Genomic DNA, 24,189 nt, shown 5'->3' with positions numbered 1-24,189 from the left:
TCAAACTCAACTTGTTCTCTTCTGCGATCGCACCGGCTCTTTTGAGCAACAACTAAACCCAGTTCCAGAATTAGCTAATAAAACCAATCAAATCAACTTTCATCGAGTGGAATTTTGATGCAAAGTGAGAAAAATATTGGTTTGCGAGTCTTTAGTAAGGTCAGGAGGTCGAGGAGGTCTATGTACGCTAGCACGTAACACTAGTACAGATCTAAGAAGAAAAGCGACTTGTATGTTTTTCCGGACACGTTCTTAAATTTCTCTCGCCTTTTTCCCTTCATGACCAACATCAAGGACGCTTATCTTGCAGATGAGCATTCAACATCTCTCTTTAACACTCGAAATGCAGTCAAATGGAAAACTAACTTTGCATCTCGAATTGCGCAGTCATGTGCAAATAACTTCAACTTGTAGGATGAGGACGTGATTTTAAAATGCATATATCCCACTCAATTATCTACCAAACAGAATGAATATGACAATGCTTTCGAGTAGATATTGTCTATTTGTGCCAACAATTAGTATAGAATTTTCGGCTTATCTTTGTTATGAATTTGAATAATTAAAGACATACAAACTCAAACACCTATATAAAGAACGCCAAACGAGCCTGAAAACACTATTAAGTAAACGTCTCGAAGCAATCTGCTGATACCGTACATATAGAAGACCTCTCCTATTTGAAACGCAGAAATGAATTTTTTGACTTTTCTGGTCACATTAATTGGGGGCATTGTTACAGCATCGAGGTACGGAAATATCTTACTCTTTGCGGTGTTTTGATGATAGTGTTTAATGTTGTGCGCAGCACCTAATGCAGATTGGGAGTTAAACTAACGAGGTCATTGTAATTTTCAAAGGAATCCCATCCGCTATGTCATGAGGGCTTATCAGATCCGTTGTTATGTTGAATTAGTTTATTCGGGTGGTTTAATTTGTCCTTTCTGTTTTTGCTTTCCAATAAGTTTATCATTGCCACAGAGTTATATTATTTAAGGCAGTCATAAGCTATGAAAGTGAAATTTTTATGGCTTCAAGCTATTTCGAACTGGTTACTGAATAAACAGATTCTAACAACACTCGAAATGATACGCTCTAGTGTTTTTCTACGAGCTGGTGGGCGAATATCAGGCGTCATTCAGAGTAAACGTTTTTGTGCAAAAATGTTCGATGTAGTTTACAGCAACGCAGAAAGTTTGAAGTGATTATGAAAAGTGTTGAATGCAATGCAATTCTGGTCTTTTTTTCTATGTTCATTGTTAAGTCAAAGGACGCGGGTTACTTATTCTATTGAAATCTTCAAAAGGCGGAATATTTGACAACGTCGAAGCGAATCGGAAAGTTAATACTTACAATGGCAGTGGTCGAGGCATCTAAACGTTAAATTTCAGCCTAAAGATAATAGATTCCCATTTTATTGCCCACATTTGAGTGGTGTAGTCGTTTGTTTACACGCGACCTTCTCTCAGGGTGCCGCAAGTTGCAGACCTCTCACAGGGCGGTTGATAAAATACTCGAATGATGAAATGCTAAGCAGGAAAAACCCACAACAGGATTAACTAAAATACTAGAGAAATTCAATAGTTGTTGTTCACGCTCGTGAATTTTCCAGTTCATTGCTTTCGTTTTGAAGGGAAAAGGGCGTCTTTTGAATTGAACTTTTAAGAGCAGTTTTCAAATGACCAGACAGAACCTCGTAGAGGCGACTGCCTTTAATGCAAAACAAAATAATTAATAATATTTATGTCTAAATTTTCCAAAACGATTAAAAGAAACATTTCTTGTTTTCAGTATAACAGAACTTTACTTTAAGAGTCATAAGCCAGAATTTGAAAATGACAGCTTCAACTAACCCATAGATACCATACTATCACCATTTGACTGGGAATCTTGTGTACTGTCTATCCACCAAAGGAATTTTGTTTTCGTTACTTTTCTCAGTTTTCTTTCAAAGAAATAATTTGAATATATCAACAAAGTTGAAATGGTAAATTGGCCACCGTAACGATTACAAAACTATCATCCTTTATTTTTACAAAGAACATTTATTTGACGTCTTTAATGAAGTTACATTTAGCGTAATGGCTTTTTCACCATACGCGCTGCAACGCTGTAGTTGATATTGTGCATCTGAACAGGTGAAATAGTTTGAGAGCTTTACAAGGTCAAAAAGGCGTAAAATTCAACGCGCTGTCAATATCACTTGCGATATAAAGATAAGATTACATGAGATAAGAGAGAAAATTGGTCATTGAACTGAGGTGTTCGACTCAATAACGAAATGAAATGATCGAGTCGCTGCATAATTTCACGCACGATAAGTGTAAGACCACGCCTTGCCAGGTCATTTTGTAGAGCACAGGACTACCGTGGGTGAGGGGGAGGTGGGTTTAAGCCCCAGAACCCACCGACACTCAGGGCCGCCTTTTTTATGCATCATCTCTGTACTGGTTAGCAAGGGAAGTTAAAGAACCACGCACTTCTCGTAAACAGTAGGAAACGTAGCTACCAGTGTTGTTGTCTGGCTTTGTTATTGTTCAAACAAACTCCCATTAAACCAACTTTAAAGCTGGACTTGGTCAGCAGATCTAAACTTCGCAAATAATAAGTAAAGAACATCGGTCTCAAAAAGCTCCATGGACATCATGTGACAGAAAAAGTCTTAACATTGCAGACCTGTCACGGGGCGCTTGATAAAATTTTGAATCATTAAATGCTAAGCAGAAGAAACCTACAACAGGATTAAGTAAAATACTAGAGACAGTTAATAGTTATTGTTCGCGTTCGTGAATTTTCCAGTTCATTGCTCTCTTTTCAAAGGGAAAGGGGCATCTTTTAAATGGAACTTTTAAGAGCAGTTTTCAAATGATCAGACAGAACCTCAGAGAGGCGACTGCCTTTAACGTAACGCAAAACAAAATAATTAATCTTATTATCCAACTACACCTCGTAGAGTACAAATAACGCCATAGACGAGTACAAATATCATGCGGTATTTGTACTCTAGAATATCGGTTAAACAGGTTTTCTCGCATCGCACAAGCGAAGAATTGAATTGTAGTTACGAAAAAATAAATGGCGGACAATTTGAATCATATTTCCGACGACGAAGAGTCAGAATGGTTGGCAAATATACATCCAAGTTTATGAGATGAATCGAACGAAGAAAAACAGCTAGACGACCTGGAAATTTCTTTATTTATTGAAGAAAATAGAAATAGCAACACGACAACACGGCAATTCCGTTTCGGTTCGCATACTTCTGTCACGCACTCCCCGTAAATAAATATCCGCAAAATTCGCCCGCACTGAAATAACAGTTTGGCGTGTTGGATAATAATAACTTGTTAGCCGTTTTGTTGTGTAGTATCGCTGAGTATTTTTACTCGTTATTTGTATTTTGACTCGCCCTACGGGCTCGTCAAAATACGGCACAACTCGTAAAATACTCAGCGATACTACACAACAAAACGTCTAATATATATATATATTTATGTCTAAATTTTCTGGCTTTGTTATTGTTTAAACAAGCTCCCATCAAACCAACTTTAAAGCCGCACTTGGCCAGCAGATCTAAACTTCGCTCCATGGACATCTGTGTGACGGAAAAAGTCTTTGTATTGTTATAGTTATAATAACAGTCATAATAAAAGTAATAATAATTATCATTATTATTAAAATCATTATTATCAATATTTAATTTAAGAATTGTAGACCAGCTTGGGGCATGCCTTCACTGCAGTAACGGTTTGACCGGCTTAGCTGTGATTGACTAGCCCGCTGACAACGTGAGCCTCCGAATTTGAAACTTTGTTATAACATAACCAAAGTAAAGCGCGCGCTCTGATTGGTCAAATTAGCGTCCCCCATTTGCCCATGGGTGTACGCTGCTGACGTGAGCAAATGCAAAGGCTATTTTTCCGCGCGCGCTTGTTTTTTCTGGTCGCGTAAGATTTGTTAAATAAAAGGGAACTCTCTAGCTACAATGTATCAATGTTATGTTATAAAACAAATGGTAAACACCAGAGCGTACACTATTGAGTTATGGATGCACTTGGGAGGTTTGCTAAGCACTCAAGAAGCTAGAGTCGCTCTCGGCTATCGCCTCGAGCGACTCTTACGCTTCTTTCGTGCTTAGCAACCTCCCGCGTGCATCCATAACTCAATAGTGTACGCTGTGGTGTTTACCATTTGTTAATTAGACACGGGTGCTGGGACTAAGTTCTTGACTCTTCTGTTGTGTCTCTGCAAATGAAATTATCTTGCGCAAAAGGAAAAGGCCTGAGATATTTATGCATTAGCACACGGTGACCATCGAAATAATACCAGATTTTGTCGATTGATTATTTTATTCTTAAACTGTAGACATGCATCAGCAACGCGTTGTGAAGTCTCCCTTCCTCAGCATGTCAGCTCGCCTGCCTGTATGTTACTGAGGAGAGCTTCTCTTGCCAAGAACCAGGAGACCTACACATACAAATATGACCCAGCTGTTCACGGGTTCGCACTGTTGAATATGACGGCACAGGAACTTGGAGCGGTTGCTCTGAAGGATCCTTTCATGGCATATTACACCACGGCATATGTGCTAATGACACGAGCCAGTAACTCTCTTGGCGAAGTGTATGAAAACTTGACCGCAGAACAAGGCGAAATTAACCACATGTCGGAATACCTGGCTCTATCAGAGTTTTTCCAGACGGGCCTGGAACCAATAATTGGGGTAAACTCAGAAATTTGACTGTTACTCCTTTCAACCTTTCATTGATGATTTAAGAAAGCCCTTGAATTTGACCATGTAAATTACAGTTACCATAACCAGAGTATAAACTAAAGAAATTCCCCTATGTTGTGATTAAGCCTGAACTCTAGCTCACTTATCCTGTATTTCATCGAAATCTAAATGAGGTAATTTTGGTTTTATCGTATGAGTTGATAATGTAAATTGGCCACCGTAAAGAGTTTCAAAGCTGACGTTTCGAGCGTTAGCCCTTCGTCAGAGCGAATGACGAAGGGCTTACCTTGTTACTTCCGCCGACGCACCACCACAGTTTCTTCAGAAACTTACCCTCTTAAAAATTTGGATGAGCCTAATTTACTGTAAATCTCTCTGTACCCCCATCCCCTTTCCTTTACTTCCCTTCCCTCAAGGAAGGATTTAGGTTGAGTTCAGACTCAACCAGTAAATTTGACAGAAGGTATCCGAAGGTGAAGATGTATAATATAATAATAATAATATTAATAATAATAATAATAATATTAATAATAATAATTGTAATTACTTCATGGCTCACAGGTTACGGTTTTCGCCCTGTGCTGCTTGATTAGAATGTAGCATTCAGTTGATTTCTCTGCGATTATAATAATATAGTCTTAATTAATGTCAGTTCAAAGGATGAAAACACATACTCTATGTTAAAATATATTGAACTAAACTAAACCGTACTTAAAAATTAACCTATTGCAAACGTGGATTTGAAGCGTTGGGTATTAACTTTGGAGCGAAAGCGCCCTTTCCTACCTAGATTATATGCGGTATTTTTCTCTTCAGGAATGATGTGTTAAGTGCGAGCCCAGTGAGATCGCCTTATCTAACATTTTTCTGAATGCGCTTACTGTTCCCTTTAACACTGGTTGGAAGACGACATCTCAGTCATCCAAACTCAACTTTGCGACGTGTAACTTTACTGATTATGTTTTCAGGAGTATGTGAGGCTTCCGTCCAGACACGAGGCTTTTATCAACGACAAAACAGAATGGATAAGTGACAAATTTTTCACTCAGCAGCGTTTTGCCGGTCCTAACCCCATGTCACTCAAAAGAGTCACCATTCACAGGAAGGGTAAGCTAGTTTGTATCTTGCTCTATACTACGACGAGAATATTTGCACTGGGGGATGAAGAGTGGAGTGGAAAATTGAAGAAGCGGGCTTGGGATCTCAAAATTGGATCTTCCCAAGGATGCTGGATCTAGACTTGACTGATGCTAGAAATGCTGCCAATAGACGTTATCATAAAAGCGTTTTTCTTCTATAAGCAAAGGCGCGTATTGTGAAAGTCATGTTAAGCCAGAGTCGAATTTTTCCGCAAAGAAGTGAACTTTTTGTAGTGAACACTTGTTGCTGTCACGGTAGTTCTTTGCTGGTCATACCAATCGCCAATTTTTATAACTTTTCAACAGGATCAGCAGTTGGACTGGATTGGAACGAATTGAAAGAAACGCTGAACCCTGAATTTGACTGGAATGGTGCTGTGAAAAAGGCTACGAAGTCAAGATATTCGCTGAATAAAGTAAGCTTTCAAGATGCATTTCGAAAACCTTTTGTTACGTTTCCAGGATAAAAGGCATTTTTCCACGCCCGCGACAAAAGAATAACACCTTTCTTTGTTCGAAGCCCAGCTGCAAAAATAATTTTTTCTGAGCATACCAGATTTTCACTTAGCTTAGCCACAAGTCCTCTGCAGCTAAGTGATAGAACATCAGAACGCATGTTTTAAATTCCTCATGGGGAGACTCAAACTATGTCCTCGTGGCAAATGAATAAGGTCTCTTTCTCAAGGCAAGACCTTCTTATGCTAAACACATTTATGGCATTTCCCTCTGCTTTTGTTCCAAATCTTTGAATAAAGCAGCCTCGAGATTTCACTTCCACAACCATTGCGGAAAGAGAATAACATATGTCCCAAGAAATGCCAAGTTTGGTGAAATACTTCTTAGACTTTCTAACATTTTGTTATGAAACAATCTTACCTTGTTAAGCAGAATTTTTCACTTCCCGATTTTCTTGCTCCACAGTTGCTAAATTTAAAATGAAATATATCTAGATTTTCAGTCAGAAAATTATCGTACAGCTTTATCTGCAAACGATGAAAGCAGTTGATTCAATTGAAATGCGACCTTGTATTTCAGGCCATAGCGCTTGGTCGCATCTACGCTCTTCGTTATGAGCTATGTGATGACATGCCTCGTTCACCGGACCTTACAGACCATAATCCAGAAAGGAAGATGTGGAACTTTCTATCTCCTATCGCCTTGTTCGTATCGAAGAAGGTTGGTTGGAGAAAAAATGAACTTGTTCCTGTGGCCATACAAATGGACTATACACCAGGTAAGTTGAAATTACATACACTTAGACCTTATTCTTGTGTAGTAGTTTTTACCAATATTTTTTGACAACGAATATTTGATTGATTATCTAAACCTATTAATTGATTTACTTTCTTTTTACGCTCTGTCGATTTTCGTAAAATAAAACCAAACACGGCAGCAGTTTCATCGTTTAATGTTCAGGAAGGCAAAATTCTTTCTAAATAAAGCCTAACCATTTTAAACTGAGACAATCATCCAAATTAGTACATTCGGAGAACAGAAAATAAGATTCGAATATTAATCATTCATACACTCTGTAAAACGTTCCCTCCTCCAGACTCAGAAGTTTACACTCCAGAGAGTGGGGACAACTGGATGATTGCAAAACTGAATGTTCAGATTACTGATCTGGGATATTCACAAATCGTTGAGCACCTTGCCAAGGTATGACATTACTTTATGCTTAGAAGTAAGTTTCTTTTATCTTTTGATAGATTTATTAAGTAATCATCATAATCTCCGCCAGTAATTCATTACGTTTTATGCACCCAATTGCATTGCTCTTCTGACGGGAATGGAAATGAGCGGGAACTAAATACAGAGATTAAAGAAACCTGGCATTGTAAATCGAAAGAACGAGAAGCAAGGATATCATCGAAAGGGCAGAATATTTACTGTAGAGGCTCTTATACTTTTATGAGCGGGAAGAAATCTTCAACGGAAAATATTAACTATTTCTTTCTACATTACTGATTTTCAGGTGCACTTTTTCATAGAGCCATTCTGTATCTCCTTAAAAAGGACCCTACCACCCACTCATCCGCTGAACCAAATGCTTAAGTACCACTGTCGTGAAGTGATTGTCCCCAATACGTTCGGAGCCCCATCGTTGGTTGACGAGTTTAAATTTATGGATCTTCTCTTTGCTTACGGAAACGACGGAGCTAACAGACTTCTCCGTGATGCCCATGAATTTTCGACTTGGAAAGTCACAGATTTCAGAAGTAACATTAAGGTAAAGGCCTCGCTACTCACTGTTATCCCAATTGCGAAAAAAAATCAGATAATTCTTCTTTTTCTCTCTGTTCGTCGGTCTGTATTTCTGGCTGTTTATCTGTCTGTCTGTTCATCTCTTTATCTATGTACCTACTTGTCTGAATGTTTGTCTATTTGTCCATCTGGCTATGATCTGTCTGTCCGACGACCATCTTGTCGGTCTGTCTGAACGCGTCTTTTTAAGTACACTATATCGATGCTTGCTTTTGAGTTTTTCTTGCCTGGAATGGCTTATGGATTTTGTCTTTTCTCGTCATTTACAAGAAACGAGGACTTGCAAACCGATACCTCCTACCTTACTTTCCTTATCGTGACGATGGTTTGAAAATCCTAGTTGTCATCGAACGGATGGTGAAACGCTACGTAGACTTGTAAGTGAAATCATTAAATTTTCTCTAAGACATTTAAAGGTGACTAAAGATTTAACTAGAATCTGTGTTTTTTCAGCTGTATTTGATAATTGAGCTCAAAACTTAACATCTTTTTAAGGTGGCTGGTACCAGTTTTCATCTTTTTGATGGTTTGTAACTTTGAAAGAACACAACAAAAAGACTGACCATGGCCAGTTGAACACTTCTACAGGGTTGAATTATATAATCATTGGCTATCCAAAAATAAGTGTCATTTGGTCACTAGCAGTTTTCATGGCAACGCTTTCAAATGATTATTTTTAGTGATTGCTTTCAGCACTTGAAAAGGAATTTGCTCAAAGATTTTAAAAAAATTCTACGGAGTGGAATTTCAGAAAATCTAGAAAAAGGCAATTTTCACGCATCGCAAATGTCCTTCAGTAGAATTTTCTATTTTTTTTCTTATGATTCCTTTCAACGCTATTATCATATTGGAATTATAAAAAGAAAGGGTCACCGGACTTGTTTTCATGCAATAGCTTTCGTGAGTTTAGCAATTCCCACGCGCGTTGTCGCGCATTTAAAAATCTGGATTCTGTAGGATCGACATTTGCTCATGATCTGTTATAGCTACCGCTAACTATCGCGTGTGTTCGCGCGAACACCTTACAGACGTTTACTGCTTAGAAAATAGCATTCAACAGCCGTCAAAGACAGCCTTCCGGGCTCATCTTAAAGGACCTACTCACAACTTCTGGCTATGTTATATTATTTTCCTTGAAGTTTCAGTCTTCTTCTACTTCAGGCAGATTATACCTCACTTGAGTTCTCCTTTTTTTGCCGTCGCAAGATATCGTATCGGTTGGATATTTCGTTTAGATGTGAAGTAACCTTTATGTCTCAAGTCCGAGAATCGTCTTCTTTATCTTCATTTCTGTCTCCTGCATACGCAGTGACCGTTCAACACATCAAATACACGCTGTTAGGTGAACTTCTTACAAAAGTAGAAAAAGCCTCGCGCCGCCATCTTTGTTTTGAATTTTCGTATTTTAATCTCGCGCTTCTTTCGCACTTTTCTCTCGCGCGTGACGCAAGAGTGACCTGTTCCCGGCGCGAGAAAACTAGTAGTAGCCACCTTTATTCAAGTTTACTCGTATGACTGATGCTTTCGCTTTTTGCTAATCTTAGTAGTTTGCCGTGCTGCTTGTTACTTATAGCTGTAGGACATGGCCTAACTAACAAATCAGTTCTCTGTAACTGCGTCGTTGGAACCATCGGGGAACTAGAAGCTCAACTCTTTTTCTTGTCGTGAATGATTGTGGTGATACTATGTCATTTCTTTAGGTATTACAGAGATGAAGAAGACGTAGTCAGAGATGAAGAACTTCAAGCTTACGTCAATGAAGTATCAGCAGAAGGAACGGGACCCAATGGTGGAATTGGACGGGTAAATACCATTATTAAAAACTAGATCATTGGATAATGCAATTCAAGACTTTTTATTGGCTTAGCCGTTATGGTTTATGAGCCAATATACCATAATCTAATATCTGTACATTGTAACATCCGCTTTCTTCTTATAAAATAAAGTCGAGAAGATTTGTCTAATATCTTAGGAGCATTTTTTTTTTAATAAAACAATTATTCCACTCGCGTTTGTTGGATATGAGATGATTATAGCCAACTCGGCGCTTCACGCCTTGTTGGCTATCCATTATCTCATATCCAACGCGCGCTTGTGGAATAATTGTTAAATATAGACATTGACGCACTTTTCAGTAGAAGTGATATTTAAACATCTTGCCTATTAAGCTACTGTAACTGCACTTAGGCTGCCCTGAATTCTGCTACTTAGCGTTTCCGTTCCGCACCTGACTTTACTGTGCATTACTGAATATGTCTGCTGTATTTTGGAAACATTATTCATAATCAGTATTTGTTTCATTCCTCAGATTCAAGGTTTACCATCCACTATTAGATCAAAACAAGAGCTCTGCGAGATTGTGAGTCGCATTATCTCACACTTGACGATTGCACATGCGGCTGTCAACTACCAGCTGTCAGATTACGCTGCGTTCGTTCCCAATCTGCCAACAAAACTCTATAACGATAGCAGAGTCGCCGATGGAGAATTCTCGGTCTACCGCTTGCCAAACAGAGCTACCTCAGCAGTAAGTTTTTGCCCAAGCTTTATTTAGAGTTGAGAGGAAAGGGTATTTGAGACATTAATGGTAAGGAAATTCAGCGCTGGTTAAATAATAATGTCAGTTCAGAAAATTTGATTTGTTTCTGGATCCTTGCATTGATGCTGTATCCCCGGATGTCAGTCAGAATCGTAACGGGGATTGAATTGACAAAATGGGGTCTGCCACAGCGGACTGAATGTTGCGGGGACTTGTGGTGCAACTCATAGCGGCTCAGGAAGCGATATGGTAATGAGGATGACGACAATGCAATAGTAGATCTGCTTATTACTTGCTCTACGGTTTTGAAATAAAGAATAGACTGAGTCGATTGAATTCGGTCGGGAACGACAATTTGGTCGTATTAAAGAGGGTCGTTATTCAGTAATCGAAGTCCTTGTCTTAATTTTAAGTGCGAATAAGAACATGTCTTAGCCTAAATTTTTAAAATGAAAATCCAGTAAATTCCAATGATCAGGATCTTCAACAAAGCCACTTTTCCCCTTCTCTGCAATTTTTCGGACTCGATTAGTTTGTTAAGTGTTGATATGAGACAATTTTGGGAACAATCATGCTTCACTAAATTATTTTATAACATAACCAAAGTAAAGCGCGCGCTCTGATTGGTCGATTTAGCGTCCCCCATTTGCCCATGGGTGTACGCTGCTGACGTGAGCAAATGCAAAGACTATTTTTCCGCGCGCGCTTGTTTTTTCTGGTCACGTAAGATTTATTAACTAAGAGGGAACTCGTTAGCTACAATGTAACAATGTTATGTTATAAAACAAATGGTAAACACCACAGCGTACACTATTGAGTTATGGATGCAATTGGGAGGTTTGTTAAGCACTCAAGAAGCTAGAGTCGCTCTCGGCTATCGCCTCGCGCGACTCTTACGCTTCTTTCGTGCTTAGCAACCTCCCGCGTGCATCCATAACTCAATAGTGTACGTTGTGGTGTTTACCATTTGTTAATTTCGCTCACGATTTTGTTTATCATGACAACAGTTCTTTAAGCAGACTTACAAGTAATTATATGATGCTGAATGACCTGTTTTTTGTGTTTTAATTCATAGATTGAGGCCAGCTTTGTTAATTCATTGGGAACATTCCGCTTCGATTCCTTATTTGACTACGGCAATGAGCTTGAAGATCCCAAAGCGACCAAGGTCGTTAATGACTTCTATTGTTTCTTGATGAGAGTTCTCCAACCAAAAATGCAGCTTATCAATCGGAAGCGAGAGAAATATGGCTATCTAACCTATCCGTATTTCATCCCAAGGTGGCTACCGAATGGTATTCAAAGCTAAGACTCTTGGTAACTGTCTGTATGCATGCATGTTTAGAAGCGATCCACATGTAGCTTTTAGGGTCCATTCTCGTCTCTAGAGCCCGCAACCGTTTAGGTACGTAAACGCATTGATCAATCTTTGCTAGGGCCGTACATGGATACTGTGGGCTAAAAGATCGCAGGCTCTAAGAACGAGAATGCGTAGAGTTGCGTTACTAAAGTGTGTTTTAGTCAATCGTGAAAAATGAAAATGAAATGTGTGGTCATTGTGTGGTGTGGAATGTTAGTGGGAGCAACTCATCCACTCGGATGGGAATCATGATTGATCGATGTACTTTTATGTCAAACTATTAGTTTCATTTGGAGCTTTCTCGTGTAACCTTTACAAAATAAATTCCATCATTTCGTGTGCAACTTTTTTTTTAAATTTTCAATTATATTTAATAACCTTAAATGTTACGTAAATTGAAAGTATCGTTCAGTTACCCCTCAGCAATCAAAAAATTTTAAACCAAGTTAAACTATTAATCCCCTCTCCCTTGTTATCGATGTTGTCAGTTTTTATTACGAATTTCATCAGTTATCCGGCATAAACAGCTACGTAACTGTCCACAATTTTAAATGCATCATGTAAGCACTTAATAAAATCTCCGTGTAACTCTAATAGAGCTATTTAGGAATACTTTTTCCCATTCTCTAACATGTCCGGATGGGATGTTAAACCTTATAGTGTACAGCACCTTGGTACAGTCCATTTTGGCAGTTTCTATTTTGTTTGATCTGCTAAGTCGTTTGGAATAATTGACGGAAATTTGAGGAAGCTGAATTTAGCCTGTTTAGCAATGCCTCACTCTCGAAATCAATCCTTGAAACAAATCGTTCTGGCTATTTATAGCTTTTGCGTTTTGTTTGTTTTTTATTTTCATCTGCCGAGTCATTAAACGTTGAAAGCGGAAGACGAAAGTTCAGAATTTCAAAAGCGAAAGTCACTAAACAAGTTCTGAAAGGTTTTATTTTGCAATTATGCCTTACGTCAGTTAAACTGTTTCAGTCACACATCGAAAGAACAGACTTGAAGAACTCAGGTGTATGTTCAAGTGGATTCCTGAAGAATGTAGCCACTGCAAGCAACCCCTGGGACAGAATGGAAGCGCATTTCATTGTACGACCGGAGCTAACTTTGGTCGTGAACGCTTTGTTATCGAGTGGTTTGGCCGTGAGCCACCGAGGTAAGAATTGCCATTATACAAAAGGAAGGTTCAATTTCGCAAAGAATTCGCTTTCTTTCTATTTCAGTAGGTTTATCGCGTCTTTTTCAAGGTAAACATTATCGAGAACCCGACCAGCTCATCAACTCTCACGAGTCGCATTACAGACAGCGACAAGGGACTTTTAAATTCATGGAATTTTTAACGAATGCAATTTTCAATCGCTTGTTCGTCGAACACAGTATCGCAATCTTTCAATTAGAACGCAAGAAATGGGACAATCTTTGGATTTTATCACACTGCAAATCGAAAAGTGGACTGATCAAAAACGTATTCACAGTTCTTTTAATAAAGGCTGATAGTTTCGAAAGAAACTGTTTCGGGCTGCGTCGGCGGGAGTAACGAAATAATTTGGATATATCAACAAAGTTGAAATGGTAAATTGGCCACCGTAATGATTACAAAAGCTTACGTTTCGAGCGTTAGCCCTTCGTCGGAGCGAATAGAGGAATTGTGGGTTGTGTGTGCTTTTAAAGGCAGAAAATGGAGCTACGTTATTGGCGTGAGCATGGCAACGAGAAAAACATGAATAAATTAGTGGAATGAAAAGCGTTCGTTGATCCCTGTGGGAGTTAGACTGCCGATTTGAAAGATGAGTTTTTGTTCAAGATTTTTACGGCTTTCCGTGCCACCTAAGTGCAAGGAAAGACCGCAGATTGCCATATGTTGCTTAGAATGATTAGGAAAATTAAAATGTCTAGCGACTGGTTTCGATGTGTCCTTGTCATTCCTTTCCACGTCTCGAAGGTTTTCTCGGAATCGGTCACCTAGTCTTCTGCCTGTTTCGCCGATGTATATCTTTTTGCAATAAGTGCAAGTTATGCAATAGACTACATTGGCGGAGGTGCACGTGAAGTGATCCGTGATCTTAATGGATCGTTTCGGTCCCGATATTTTATCAGTGTTGTGAATGAAAGGACACGTTTTGCATCGTGCACGAGCGCATTTAAAAGTGCCTGGTTGGTCATTAGTCTGAAAAGAACTTCTGACCAAAAAATTGCCTATGTTTTTGTCGCGTTTGAATGAAATGAGCGGAGGCTGCGAAAAGATAGTGCTTGTCTCTGGATCGTTTTGAAGTAATTTAAAGTTTTTAAGAATGATGGATTTAACTGAGTGGTTGTGAGGGTGAATGGAATGCTTTTCATTCTAATAATTTATTCATGTTTTTCTCGTTGCCATGCTCCCACCAATAACGTAGCTCCATTTTCTGCCTTTAAAAGCACACACAACCCACAATTCCTCTATTCGCTCCTACGAAGGGCTAACGCTCGAAACGCTAGCTTTTGTAATCATTACGGTGGCCAATTTACCATTTCAACTTTGTTGATATATCCAAATTATCACAGTTCTTTTAGTCCAATCTATGTAGTCATTGTTGTCGACCATAGACGTTTCGCAATTTTGATTTATCCGGGCTGATTCCACGTAGAAATGCGTGACACAAAATCCAATTTCGGGCTAATAACTACTTGAGTTGAGCCAGAAAGGAAGTTAATTTTAAAAGTTATTTATAATGGTACTTCTACATGTACGTACCCATTATATCGATCATTTGACAGCGCTAGAATGAGCCCAAAACATATCTATGCCCAAGAATGTACACAAAATTAATTATTTAACTGTATTGTTATTTCTTTTGGAGGAAATAAGAACTGAAAGTATCTCGACATATTAACTCGAGTATGGGAGCGCCAAAACTCCATTTGCTTGTAGAGAGGAAGGTTCGATCTCATGACGAGGATAAACGGAATGATGTTTCTTTTGTTCGCTCTATTCGGTGTTTTCTCTTCCATACGCTTTCTTATAGAAATAGTTAAGTTTCTATATGAAGGGTCTCTTTAATTAAATGCATTTTTTTCAGAAGAGGCTGCGCCTCTTGGTTTTCAAAGTTTTCTCGTGTTCTTCTGGCAAAATTCCGCTTGGTTTACCAACCGGTAAACCGATAGAAAGTGTGTAATTTGGTTTCATCAAATGAGTGGATAATGTAAACTGGCCACCGTAAAGGCTTTCAGGCAGAGCAAAACGTCAGCTTTTAACCCTTTTCTAGCAAGCCACGCATACATGGGAGTCATAACACCCACTCCTGTTGTTATTTGTTTCTTGTTGAAATTATGAGACAACATTATGTAAGTGTGTACATTGCAAGGCTGTTTGATGTGACACCTATTGCAGCCTAGAACAGCCACAATGATTCCCGATTTCCATTGCAGTGAACCATTCATATAACAACAAATCCCAAAAATCCAGCATTCTGCTCCACGAGCAACACTAAAAGTGTCGATCTTTCAAGATAAAAACTTGTTCAAGAAATCAAAAGTTTGCATTCAAAACACACCTCAGGGCCAGATCTTGCTGTTTGGCTGGAAAATACCTTCTCACTTTATCCGCTGGCCCTTGTTCTTCCTTTTGACGAAAGCTAGTGTCCCAAACACAACCTTTGCCTCATTCATGACCGAAAAAAATTCTGGGAATTTCCACCACAACTCGAGAAGGCAACATTTCTATTCTAACAAATTTCTATTCTATTTTATTCTATTCTATCTTATTTTAGGCAACATTTCTATTCTAACAAATTCCTACTCTATTCTATTCTATTCGAATTTCTATTCTAACAAATTATTAGAATCGTGTCGGGCCACCCAGTCCTACCAGCAAAATATCACATCGATCGAAACTTTTGCCATTCAAAACTGGCCCAAAAAGCCTTGGTAGGTCCTGGTTGCCATCCACAGATGGGCCAGAGACACGACTTCACTTGTGAACTCGCCAAGCTTGCATGAAAGCATTTTGGTGGTCCAGTCCACATGAAACCACCTCTCACCTCTGTTTTCTTTCAGAGGCTTGCCTCTACCCACATTCCAGCTTAATGATGCTGTCCTGAGGGCTTCTGTAGAGGGAAAATGGCTCGAACAACTCTTATAAACGCGAGAAAACGAATCGATTTGAACGCATCCAAATACGAGCGGGTGATTTAGGTCACGTGACCCCAAACTCTGATCCCACGGTGTCTCAAAACCGTAAATATTGTAAGGGATACTTCATATAACGACAAACAAAGTGAGCTTAAGTTTTGTATGGCCAAATTATAGGGTCTTTTGCCAGCTGGAAAAGGGTTAAAGCCCTCACGGTGACCAGTTTTCATTATCTACTCAAGTTACCTTGTCACCTCCACCGACGCAACAACACAGTTTCTTTAGAAACTTAACCCCTTTATTCGGTAGAAAGCGTGCTTTTTTCATTGCATTTTTATGTGACATGAAAATGACTAAAGTTTGCCAGAGAATGATAAATTTAATCTTATTTTGTGATCAAGTGACTGATTCTACTGAAACTGTCAAAAAAGTGCGATGAACTAATCAAAATGACCGAAACCGAATGAACTGTCTGCCAGAAAGGCGAAGACCGTGACAGCAATTATTTTATTAGTAAGGTGAATGAAAGGAACAGTGGCCAGAATTGGTCTACCACAGGGATTGCGATCTGATAATCTTGACTAAAAGTTTTTTTAAGTTTGCAAACCCAGGAAGTAGTTTTTAAATTTTCCGGAGGTTTTTCAGCTTAACAAGGGTCAGTTGAAGAATTTTAACCACTTAAATTTATTTCGATTGCGAGAATTTAACTTCAAATATTTTTATCAGCATTGTTAGACCGCACCACGACTAGAGCGGCAAAATCGGAAGAAAACAACATCGAGCCGTGAGCACTGATCAAAACAACGTCCAGCTGTTTTGTTTACTCGTGGTACATCAACCATATTTGTTTCCATTGCCTCAGCTTGAATCAAAACTTTCATGGAGTCCTCGTTAAAATTTACTGAAAGAGTTTAAAGCGCTTAAACTTGGCAGAAACTATCAAGTGAAAACCGAAATCGTAGACAACAACGAGGATTGTCATAAATCTTGAGTGCACATTCACTTTGCAAGTTGTTTTTGTTCTTATCACTTAAACAATATATTCAGTAATATCTAAATGAAAATTTAATTACTTTGACGCTACCATTTTCTTGAAGCAAAAACATAGCATTTATTAGCATTATTGATAAACTTGGCAGAAACTATCAAACAAGTAATGTTGTATGGGTCAACTATCTGGTCAAACTGCTCAGCTGATAACTTAAATGCAATGCAAATTTACACACACGAAGTGGGCGGTACAGTGCCTTAAACGTCGTCTGTCCCAGATATAATCGTGTATCTGAGGGAGGGAGAACTTTTAGCGTGTCCGCAACCAGGCTCTGGAACTCTCTGCCTATTAACCTTGAGAAAGTAACATGTGTAACCTCATCTAGAAAGGCTATTTAATTACATTTTTTAACCAGATACAATGACGTTGATCATTTTAGCGTAACTGAAACTTAATTTTATTCATAGTTTTATGCTAATCCAACATTTCATAACCTTCCTCTCGCTCGACCTATCCCAGCTGTATTCTTATTGTAATTATAGTTTGTAGATATTCATTGTAAGAATATTTTTATAAGTGTAATATAGTTTTTACTATTGTTAGTCCTATTCATACATACACTTATACTTCCTTTCTTTACGACATGTATTTTGTTACTTAACTTTGTTTTATAAATTTAGTTTGAGGGCCACTAGCTATTCAGTTGAAGCACTGTCCCGTGTCACCCTCGTTAAATAAAGTTGATTGATTGATTGATAGCAACTTTTCCTTCTCGGCGAGCAGTTTGTGGAATTCTGATCGAAGGCTTTAAACAGAGCAACCAGTTAGTTAAGGTGATTTTTAAAATAAAATTTGATGATGTTAAAATAAAACTTTTGTCGTTGTTTTCAGCGCTCAAAGTGTCCTCTTTGTTTCCTCCAAATCAGGTGCTTTTACCCAATAAACTCTGGAAATTCGTCCCGTGTGGTCCCAAAACACAGTTTTCTATGGGTATACTTAGTAAGAAAACTCCTTCGGGCGGCTGGTATGTCGGCTGATAATGTCCGCGGCTGAGAGATTGTCCGAAAAATGAATAAAAAGTTTCTAAATTAAAGGAACTGAGCTTAGCAAGAATAATGGTCACTGATGCCAGTGTTGACAGTCTCTGTCCTGCAAGCATTATTGAAAGAAACATGTAAAGTCACCCAACTAAATCTGTTTGGTAATCAGATCACCGATGCTGGTGTTGTCAGTCTATGTCAAGCATTACAGGCACCAACATGCAAGGTCACCACGTTAACTCTGCCGGACTGCCAATCAGATCACCGATACCGGTTTTCTCGGTCTAGGTAAGCATTAAATGCAGAAACATGTAATGCCACATCACTACGTCTGAATGATCATCAGATCACCGATGCCGGTGTTGTCAGTCTATGTCAGGCATTACAGACACCAACATGTAAACTCACCACCCTACTTCTGGTTTCTCATCAGATTACCGATGCCAGTGTTGCCAGTCTATGTCAGGCATTACAGACATAAGCCAGCATGTAAAGTCACCACCCTACTTCTGGTTTCTCATCAGATCACCGATGCCAGTGCTGCCAGTTTATGTCAGGCATTACAGACAGAAGCATGTTAAGTCACCACACTTCGTCTGATTTCTGATCAGATCACCGATGCCGGTGTTGCCAGTCTATGTCAGGCATTACAGACAGAAGCATGTTAAGTCACCACACTTCGTCTGATTTCTGATCAGATCACCGATGCCGGAGCTGTCAGACTGTGTCCATGGCAAGCATTACAGACAGAAACATGTAAAGTCACCAAATTTGGGCTGGAGAGTTTAAAATCACTGATACATCTCGGAAGCGAATCAGAGATGTGTTGGAACACTTTAATATTCATCAAATCAACTAGAAATTCATGAAAATACAGAAATGGTTCAAACAACGCCTGAAATAAGTACTCTTAAGACCTCTTATACTTTATCGTATGGGACATCTTGAAAAGTTCGAAGAAAGAAAAACTACAACGAATCATTTATGCAACCTCTAGGAAAGTATTTTTAGATAAGGTTTGCCCAAAATAAGAGAAATGGGATATGATTTGACTTTTATAAAGGACTTAAATTAAGTTCATATGCGAGCGCTTGATGTGAAATCGCGAATGAATTTGTAAAAATTGAGTGTTTCTTTCTCGTTTGAAAAAAACGCTTCGATAGTTCTTATTGTAAGCCAAATGTTGATTTCCAGCTTTGACATTTCATCGTGGTCTATGATGGTGTGGTTGTAAGCAGGTCATAAAATTTAGCGAAAGAACGAAAGAAATCCATATAACGGAAATTAAGTGCTAAAACTCAAGCTTTTGTATTTGGAGAGAGATGTAGATGCTATCCTTTCGATGCCAATCATGTTTTGGCAATAAAACGTACAAAAGTCTCCACATCCTTGGGGGTGTAACTACTAATTTCTAACTATATTTTGGTGACTCGAATACGGTTGACTCTGCTTGGCCAGTCAAGTTTGTTTTTAAAATATACTGCCCAACTTCATAGAAAGGGGTGAGAAGACGAAGGTAAACAGTAGCACTGATAGACGTTCACAGACGATCGATCGTTTGTGGTCACCATTCACGCTTTACAGAGCACGCGAAACTTGGCATTATGATGGTTCTGAATTCAGGTTTATAATTCCAACTAGGACACGCACTATTCACTCGATTGCGGGCAACAGTCACGCACTTGTCGCAAATGCTCTAGCAGTCGTTCGAATTAAATGAGAGCGAAAACTCAAAGAGAAATTTTCAAGTTTCCTTTTTCTTTTAAATTTCTTTGGTACAGCGCTTTCTCATACAAAACGCATTTTCAACATAATACAAGTAAGGAGTCATTGTGAACAAGCTGAGGAATGTTTATTTGCTTTCCAATACATTACAGTAGTGTCCTGGCATCATAAACAGCAATTACTTGCAACCAGTGTATTATCTGCACCTTTTTTATATCCTCAACCTTATAGACACAACTCCAATGTAGCCCCATACCTCATTCTACATTTTTTACCCTCCCACTTTAGTTCAAGCCGCAATGTATTTTGTAACCATGCCGTCAAAATCACACTAAACTAGCAAAAGCAATTATTTGTTTTTTGCCAAAATTGTTTGACAAGGTTTGAATGCCATTGAGCAAGGTATAATTCCAAATCGGAGACACTTGAGTAAAGCTACATATTAGTATTGTATACCCGACGCTAATAACACTAGCACGCACAAAAATCTAACGGACGTAATACTATCCCACAAGTATAGTCGATTAAGTCTGAATGCCATTAGGCAGCCATCTTGGAATAAAATACGGATATGTGAGGAGGCCATTCTTCTCCCGCCAACGGTTCTTGTTTTGCAAATACGACTGAATATGGTCCATCAGATGACAATAGTATTTATTGACCAGGTTCACAGCCTTAGTGTCGTCAAGCTCGTTGCCGTAGTCAAACAAAGAATCAAACCGCAAACTTCCCAGATTATTAAATGCAGCAGACTGGATCTGCAAAAAGAAATCATTTAAGATCAAGCGTACAACGCTGTAGTCGTGTTTACACAAGCAAGTTATCCACCAACCTTTTCTTAGCTAGGAAATGTTTTTAGTAGTGTCAATGGAAAAAACCCACAACTCCTTCCTCGACAAGTGACCGAGTTACTCGTGAAAGATAAATTAATCGAGGTAAAAATATTTTTAGTAGGGATGAATTAAGGATGTTTATTAAAGCTAGATTTTACCCAACTGCTCCTTTAAAGCAGTAAATGGTTTGAACCCGGGGGCAACATGTGAAGGTGTAGTCTGATCGTCCGGGTGAGTGTAGTCCTGAGAAGGACTGTTGTTGGTGGTAGTGACTGACGTTTCGACAACCTGTGCGGAAGTCATCATCAGAGTCAAGTGACAACATCACTTGACTCTGATGATGACTTCCGCACAGGTTGTCGAAACGTCAGTCACTACCACCAACAACAGTCCTTCTCAGGACTACACTCACCCGGACGATCAGACTACACCTTCACATGCTCCTTTAAAGTTGTTGATGACGATGGGGAAACCATTTCACTTATTTTGCAACAGTGTTTTCCTTTTCAGGCACCTTGTTAGTGCCAGTTTTCATCGGATTTATCGGTGATTGCACCAAACACAAAGGCAAGAAACATTATTTACTAAGAAATCGTTATTTTGATGGACATACGAAGAGGTGAAATACTGAAATGATTCAGAGTAAAATCCATCATACCGTTTATAAAGACGTATGTCAAAATCAGAGCTTCCTAGTGAAACTCTCGATGAAAGCTCATTTCCACGAAGAATGGCAAACTAATCATGCAAATCTTGCTCCAAACCACAAACTAAACAGAGGAACTAGAATCAACAAAACTTTTACTCACTGCACTTGCAACTCTGTTTGGCAGTCTCAGAAACGAGAATTGTCCATCTTCCACTCTGGAGTCGTTGTACAGTTTAGTTGGTTGGTTGGGGATATATTCTGGGTAATCCGTAGTGACGTAATTAACCGACGCGTGATAGATAGTCACGTGCGCAATGAAACGACTAACGATCTCGCAGAGCTCTCTTTTGGAATCAACACTTGGTGGCAAACCTTTGATCTGCAAGGAAGAGAACGAAACGTCTTTAGCCTCAGCGGTAACTTAAAACATGAAAGCATTTGCATAGGGCGTATATTTCAGCTACATAATTTTACATACAAGAAATACGATCGTGTGGTATGATCGTGTAAGTGAGATTAGCTCTGAAGAAGATCGTCATCGGTAGTTGTGACGGACGTTTGGACAACTGATGGAAATCAGCAGTAACTAATAGAATTAGGAGTTGTTTTTTCTTCGAGTATCAATATAAGGTTTGTGACAAGATGTAAGTCAGTTTTGCCACGGAGGGCCGGATTGACTACAAGATCCTGGTAGGATAAATCTGTCACTTTCGATCCATCAGTAAAGTTGAGTCGTTTTGATGGGTTCATTTGTTGAAAACATTAACAAATAAGACGATCAAACAAACAGACACTTTTTTTTCACTTAGTAATCTAAAGCAAACTACAGGAAACCTTTTGGGTGTACTGTTAATGTAGAGATGTTTTGTTCAGATCTTGACGTTAATGATGGGGAATGACACGGATGATTAAAAGTTTTTCGGTAGTTGTGGCTAACAGTTTAACAACTGGGCGGGAATCGTCATCAGCATCACTTAAGAAGCTTTGTGTAAGTCCAGGAAGTTTATAATTCTTGTTAGCAAAAACTGATTGGCCAATTTTTCGATGTGCAATTTGCAATGTGAAATACTCAAAAAGCGTAAGTCAGTCGCAATTGGTCAGTTTCGATCTGTTAGCAAAGTTAGGTCGTCCAGCTCCAACAAAGATATGACTTTGACGATTTTTGTTACCCCTAGGTTTCGCTTTGAACTGCTTTTCCAATCTATAAGGAACCTTGTGAGTGTTTGGGTGATGTTGAATAAGTTTCCAATCGAGACCTCAATGATTGACCAGATGGAAAATAGATAAGGATGCGTTTGGAGCATCTAGAGGTTTCAATACCCCGCTTTTATTAATATACCTGTCCAATTCCTCCATTCGGTCCAGTTCCATCCAGTGACACCTCATTCAGGTACGCTTGCAGTTCCACATCTTCCTTCACGCTTTCATCATTTCTGTAATATCTAACGCATAAAATCACGAAATTTGAATTTGATCTTTTGCTCCCTACTTTGATTGCCATAAGTCTGGATTGACAGGTTAAAAGCGCTACGTTATAACATGTGCAACGTATAAAATTTGAACCAATCATTTTACAAATTCGTCATTTCATTTCCTTGTTGATTTTCTCCGTCCCGAGGAAGTTTTGTTCCTTCTTGCTTTTGTATCGTATTAACTTTTGTTCCCAAGTCTCTTCCAAATTAAACATAGCTTCGATCGGCATCAAAGAAAAAAAATGAAACCAAAACCCCTGCTTTTATTTGGAATCATCGTATGCCGTCATCATTAACATTCAGCATCCAAAAAAGTTGCCCATTTTTGTGTTTATCTATCTGTTATACTATTCACGAGGAAATGCCTTCAATGGTCTTTCTAATATGGATTTAGAACACCTACTTACAGCTTCACTTACAAGTTAATATAACTCCTCACTAGATCTTCAATTACCGCTAAGATCACCAAGCCATCATCTCGGAACGGATAGTATGGTAGAAGATTCTTGTCGAACACACCACGTTTCTGGTTAAAATAAAACAGCCCTATCTTGATTGAAATACTTAAATCTTACTCCTAAAATATATAACTAAATTATACAGATGCGCTTATGATAGATCTCCCCGGAGGATCACTACCTTAGCGTCGGTCGTGGGAGCTTGTGTGTCTCGGTAACCCCTAGTGCTATACATGCGGGAGATTCGTCTTCTGGTAGGACCACCCAAGCTGGACAGGTAGAAGGGTAGAGACCAGACAGAAAGTGATCACTGGCCCTCCAGGTTGGGGGTTGGGCACACCAAAATTACCTTGTTATACTCCCCCACCGGCGCAACAACATAGTTTCTTTAGAAACTTACCCCGTTTATTCCTTTAAATTCTTGCTAATTGAGGTTATATAGCTAGGTATCGTAAGGGATAAAGAGATACCTTGATTTCTTCCCTGAAGTCAGTTATTTCCCATGATGTCAACGGATGTACATCTCGAATAAGCTTCAAAGCTCCTTGTTTTCCATATGCAAACAGCAAAGCTGCGAAGCCTGTATCGCCTAGAAGAACAGGTGTTCCAAAGGTATTTGGGATAGTTACTTCTCGGCAATGATACTTCAGCATTTGGTTCAACGGGTGCTTGGGCGGCAGGGTACGTTTTAAAGAGACGCAAAAGGGCTCCACAAAGAAATGGATCTATAGGATTGTAAGAAGACAAACTTCACTTATCCATGGATATCAACTCAACTATCGTCGATATAACACTTCATATTTCAGCAAAGGCTAATTTGAAACTGATGGTAGATTATTTTCCCAACACCAATCTTAATCCTACACCTTGGAC

The 24,189-nt window shown here is 39.0% G+C and overlaps 3 protein-coding genes across 4 annotated transcripts in view; 2 read left to right on the top strand and 1 right to left on the bottom strand.

Moving 5' to 3' along the window:
- The first annotated feature begins 593 nt into the window (after positions 1–593).
- On the top strand, positions 594–12,382 carry LOC148721535 (polyunsaturated fatty acid 5-lipoxygenase-like). Its single transcript, XM_088734582.1, has 11 exons — positions 594–749; positions 4,366–4,723; positions 5,704–5,842; positions 6,181–6,290; positions 6,910–7,108; positions 7,427–7,533; positions 7,850–8,104; positions 8,410–8,516; positions 9,840–9,942; positions 10,448–10,666; positions 11,754–12,382. The coding sequence occupies exons 1-11, from the start codon at positions 694–696 to the stop codon at positions 11,985–11,987; spliced, it is 1,887 nt and encodes a 628-aa protein (XP_088590708.1). The 5' UTR covers positions 594–693; the 3' UTR covers positions 11,988–12,382.
- A 5,710-nt stretch (positions 12,383–18,092) lies between these two features.
- Positions 18,093–19,918, top strand: LOC148721534 (uncharacterized). The gene is made up of 2 exons (XM_088734585.1): positions 18,093–18,467; positions 18,613–19,918. The coding sequence occupies exons 1-2, from the start codon at positions 18,265–18,267 to the stop codon at positions 18,758–18,760; spliced, it is 351 nt and encodes a 116-aa protein (XP_088590711.1). The 5' UTR covers positions 18,093–18,264; the 3' UTR covers positions 18,761–19,918.
- Positions 19,919–20,009: 91 nt separating this feature from the next.
- Positions 20,010–24,189, bottom strand: part of LOC148721533 (allene oxide synthase-lipoxygenase protein-like) — a 16,618-nt gene continuing 12,438 nt past the window's right edge. For both annotated transcript variants that reach the window (XM_088734581.1, XM_088734580.1), the window contains exons 8-12: positions 23,787–24,041; positions 23,278–23,384; positions 22,726–22,828; positions 21,547–21,765; positions 20,010–20,662 (exon numbers count right to left, since the gene is read on the bottom strand). In XM_088734581.1, the coding sequence (XP_088590707.1) occupies positions 20,429–20,662; positions 21,547–21,765; positions 22,726–22,828; positions 23,278–23,384; positions 23,787–24,041 (918 nt within the window). In that variant the 3' untranslated portion in view covers positions 20,010–20,428. The remainder of the gene's footprint in view (positions 20,663–21,546; positions 21,766–22,725; positions 22,829–23,277; positions 23,385–23,786; positions 24,042–24,189) is intronic.

The sequence above is a fragment of the Stylophora pistillata genome, chromosome 10 (assembly GCF_964205215.1).
Source record: "Stylophora pistillata chromosome 10, jaStyPist1.2, whole genome shotgun sequence".
Classification (NCBI taxonomy): Eukaryota; Metazoa; Cnidaria; class Anthozoa; order Scleractinia; family Pocilloporidae; genus Stylophora; species Stylophora pistillata.
Note: the sequence above shows the minus strand (reverse complement) of the source record. Positions and strands in the feature narration are given on the sequence as shown.

Coding starts and splice junctions, on each gene's coding strand:
- LOC148721534 (XM_088734585.1), top strand. CDS start 18,265: ATGCCAGTGTTGACAGTCTCTGTCCTGCAAGCATTATTGAAAGAAACA. Junction 18,468..18,612: donor TACCGGTTTTCTCGGTCTAG/GTAAGCATTAAA, acceptor GTTTCTCATCAG/ATTACCGATGCCAGTGTTGC.
- LOC148721535 (XM_088734582.1), top strand. CDS start 694: ATGAATTTTTTGACTTTTCTGGTCACATTAATTGGGGGCATTGTTACA. Junction 6,291..6,909: donor CAAGATATTCGCTGAATAAA/GTAAGCTTTCAA, acceptor CTTGTATTTCAG/GCCATAGCGCTTGGTCGCAT. Junction 8,105..8,409: donor ATTTCAGAAGTAACATTAAG/GTAAAGGCCTCG, acceptor GTCATTTACAAG/AAACGAGGACTTGCAAACCG.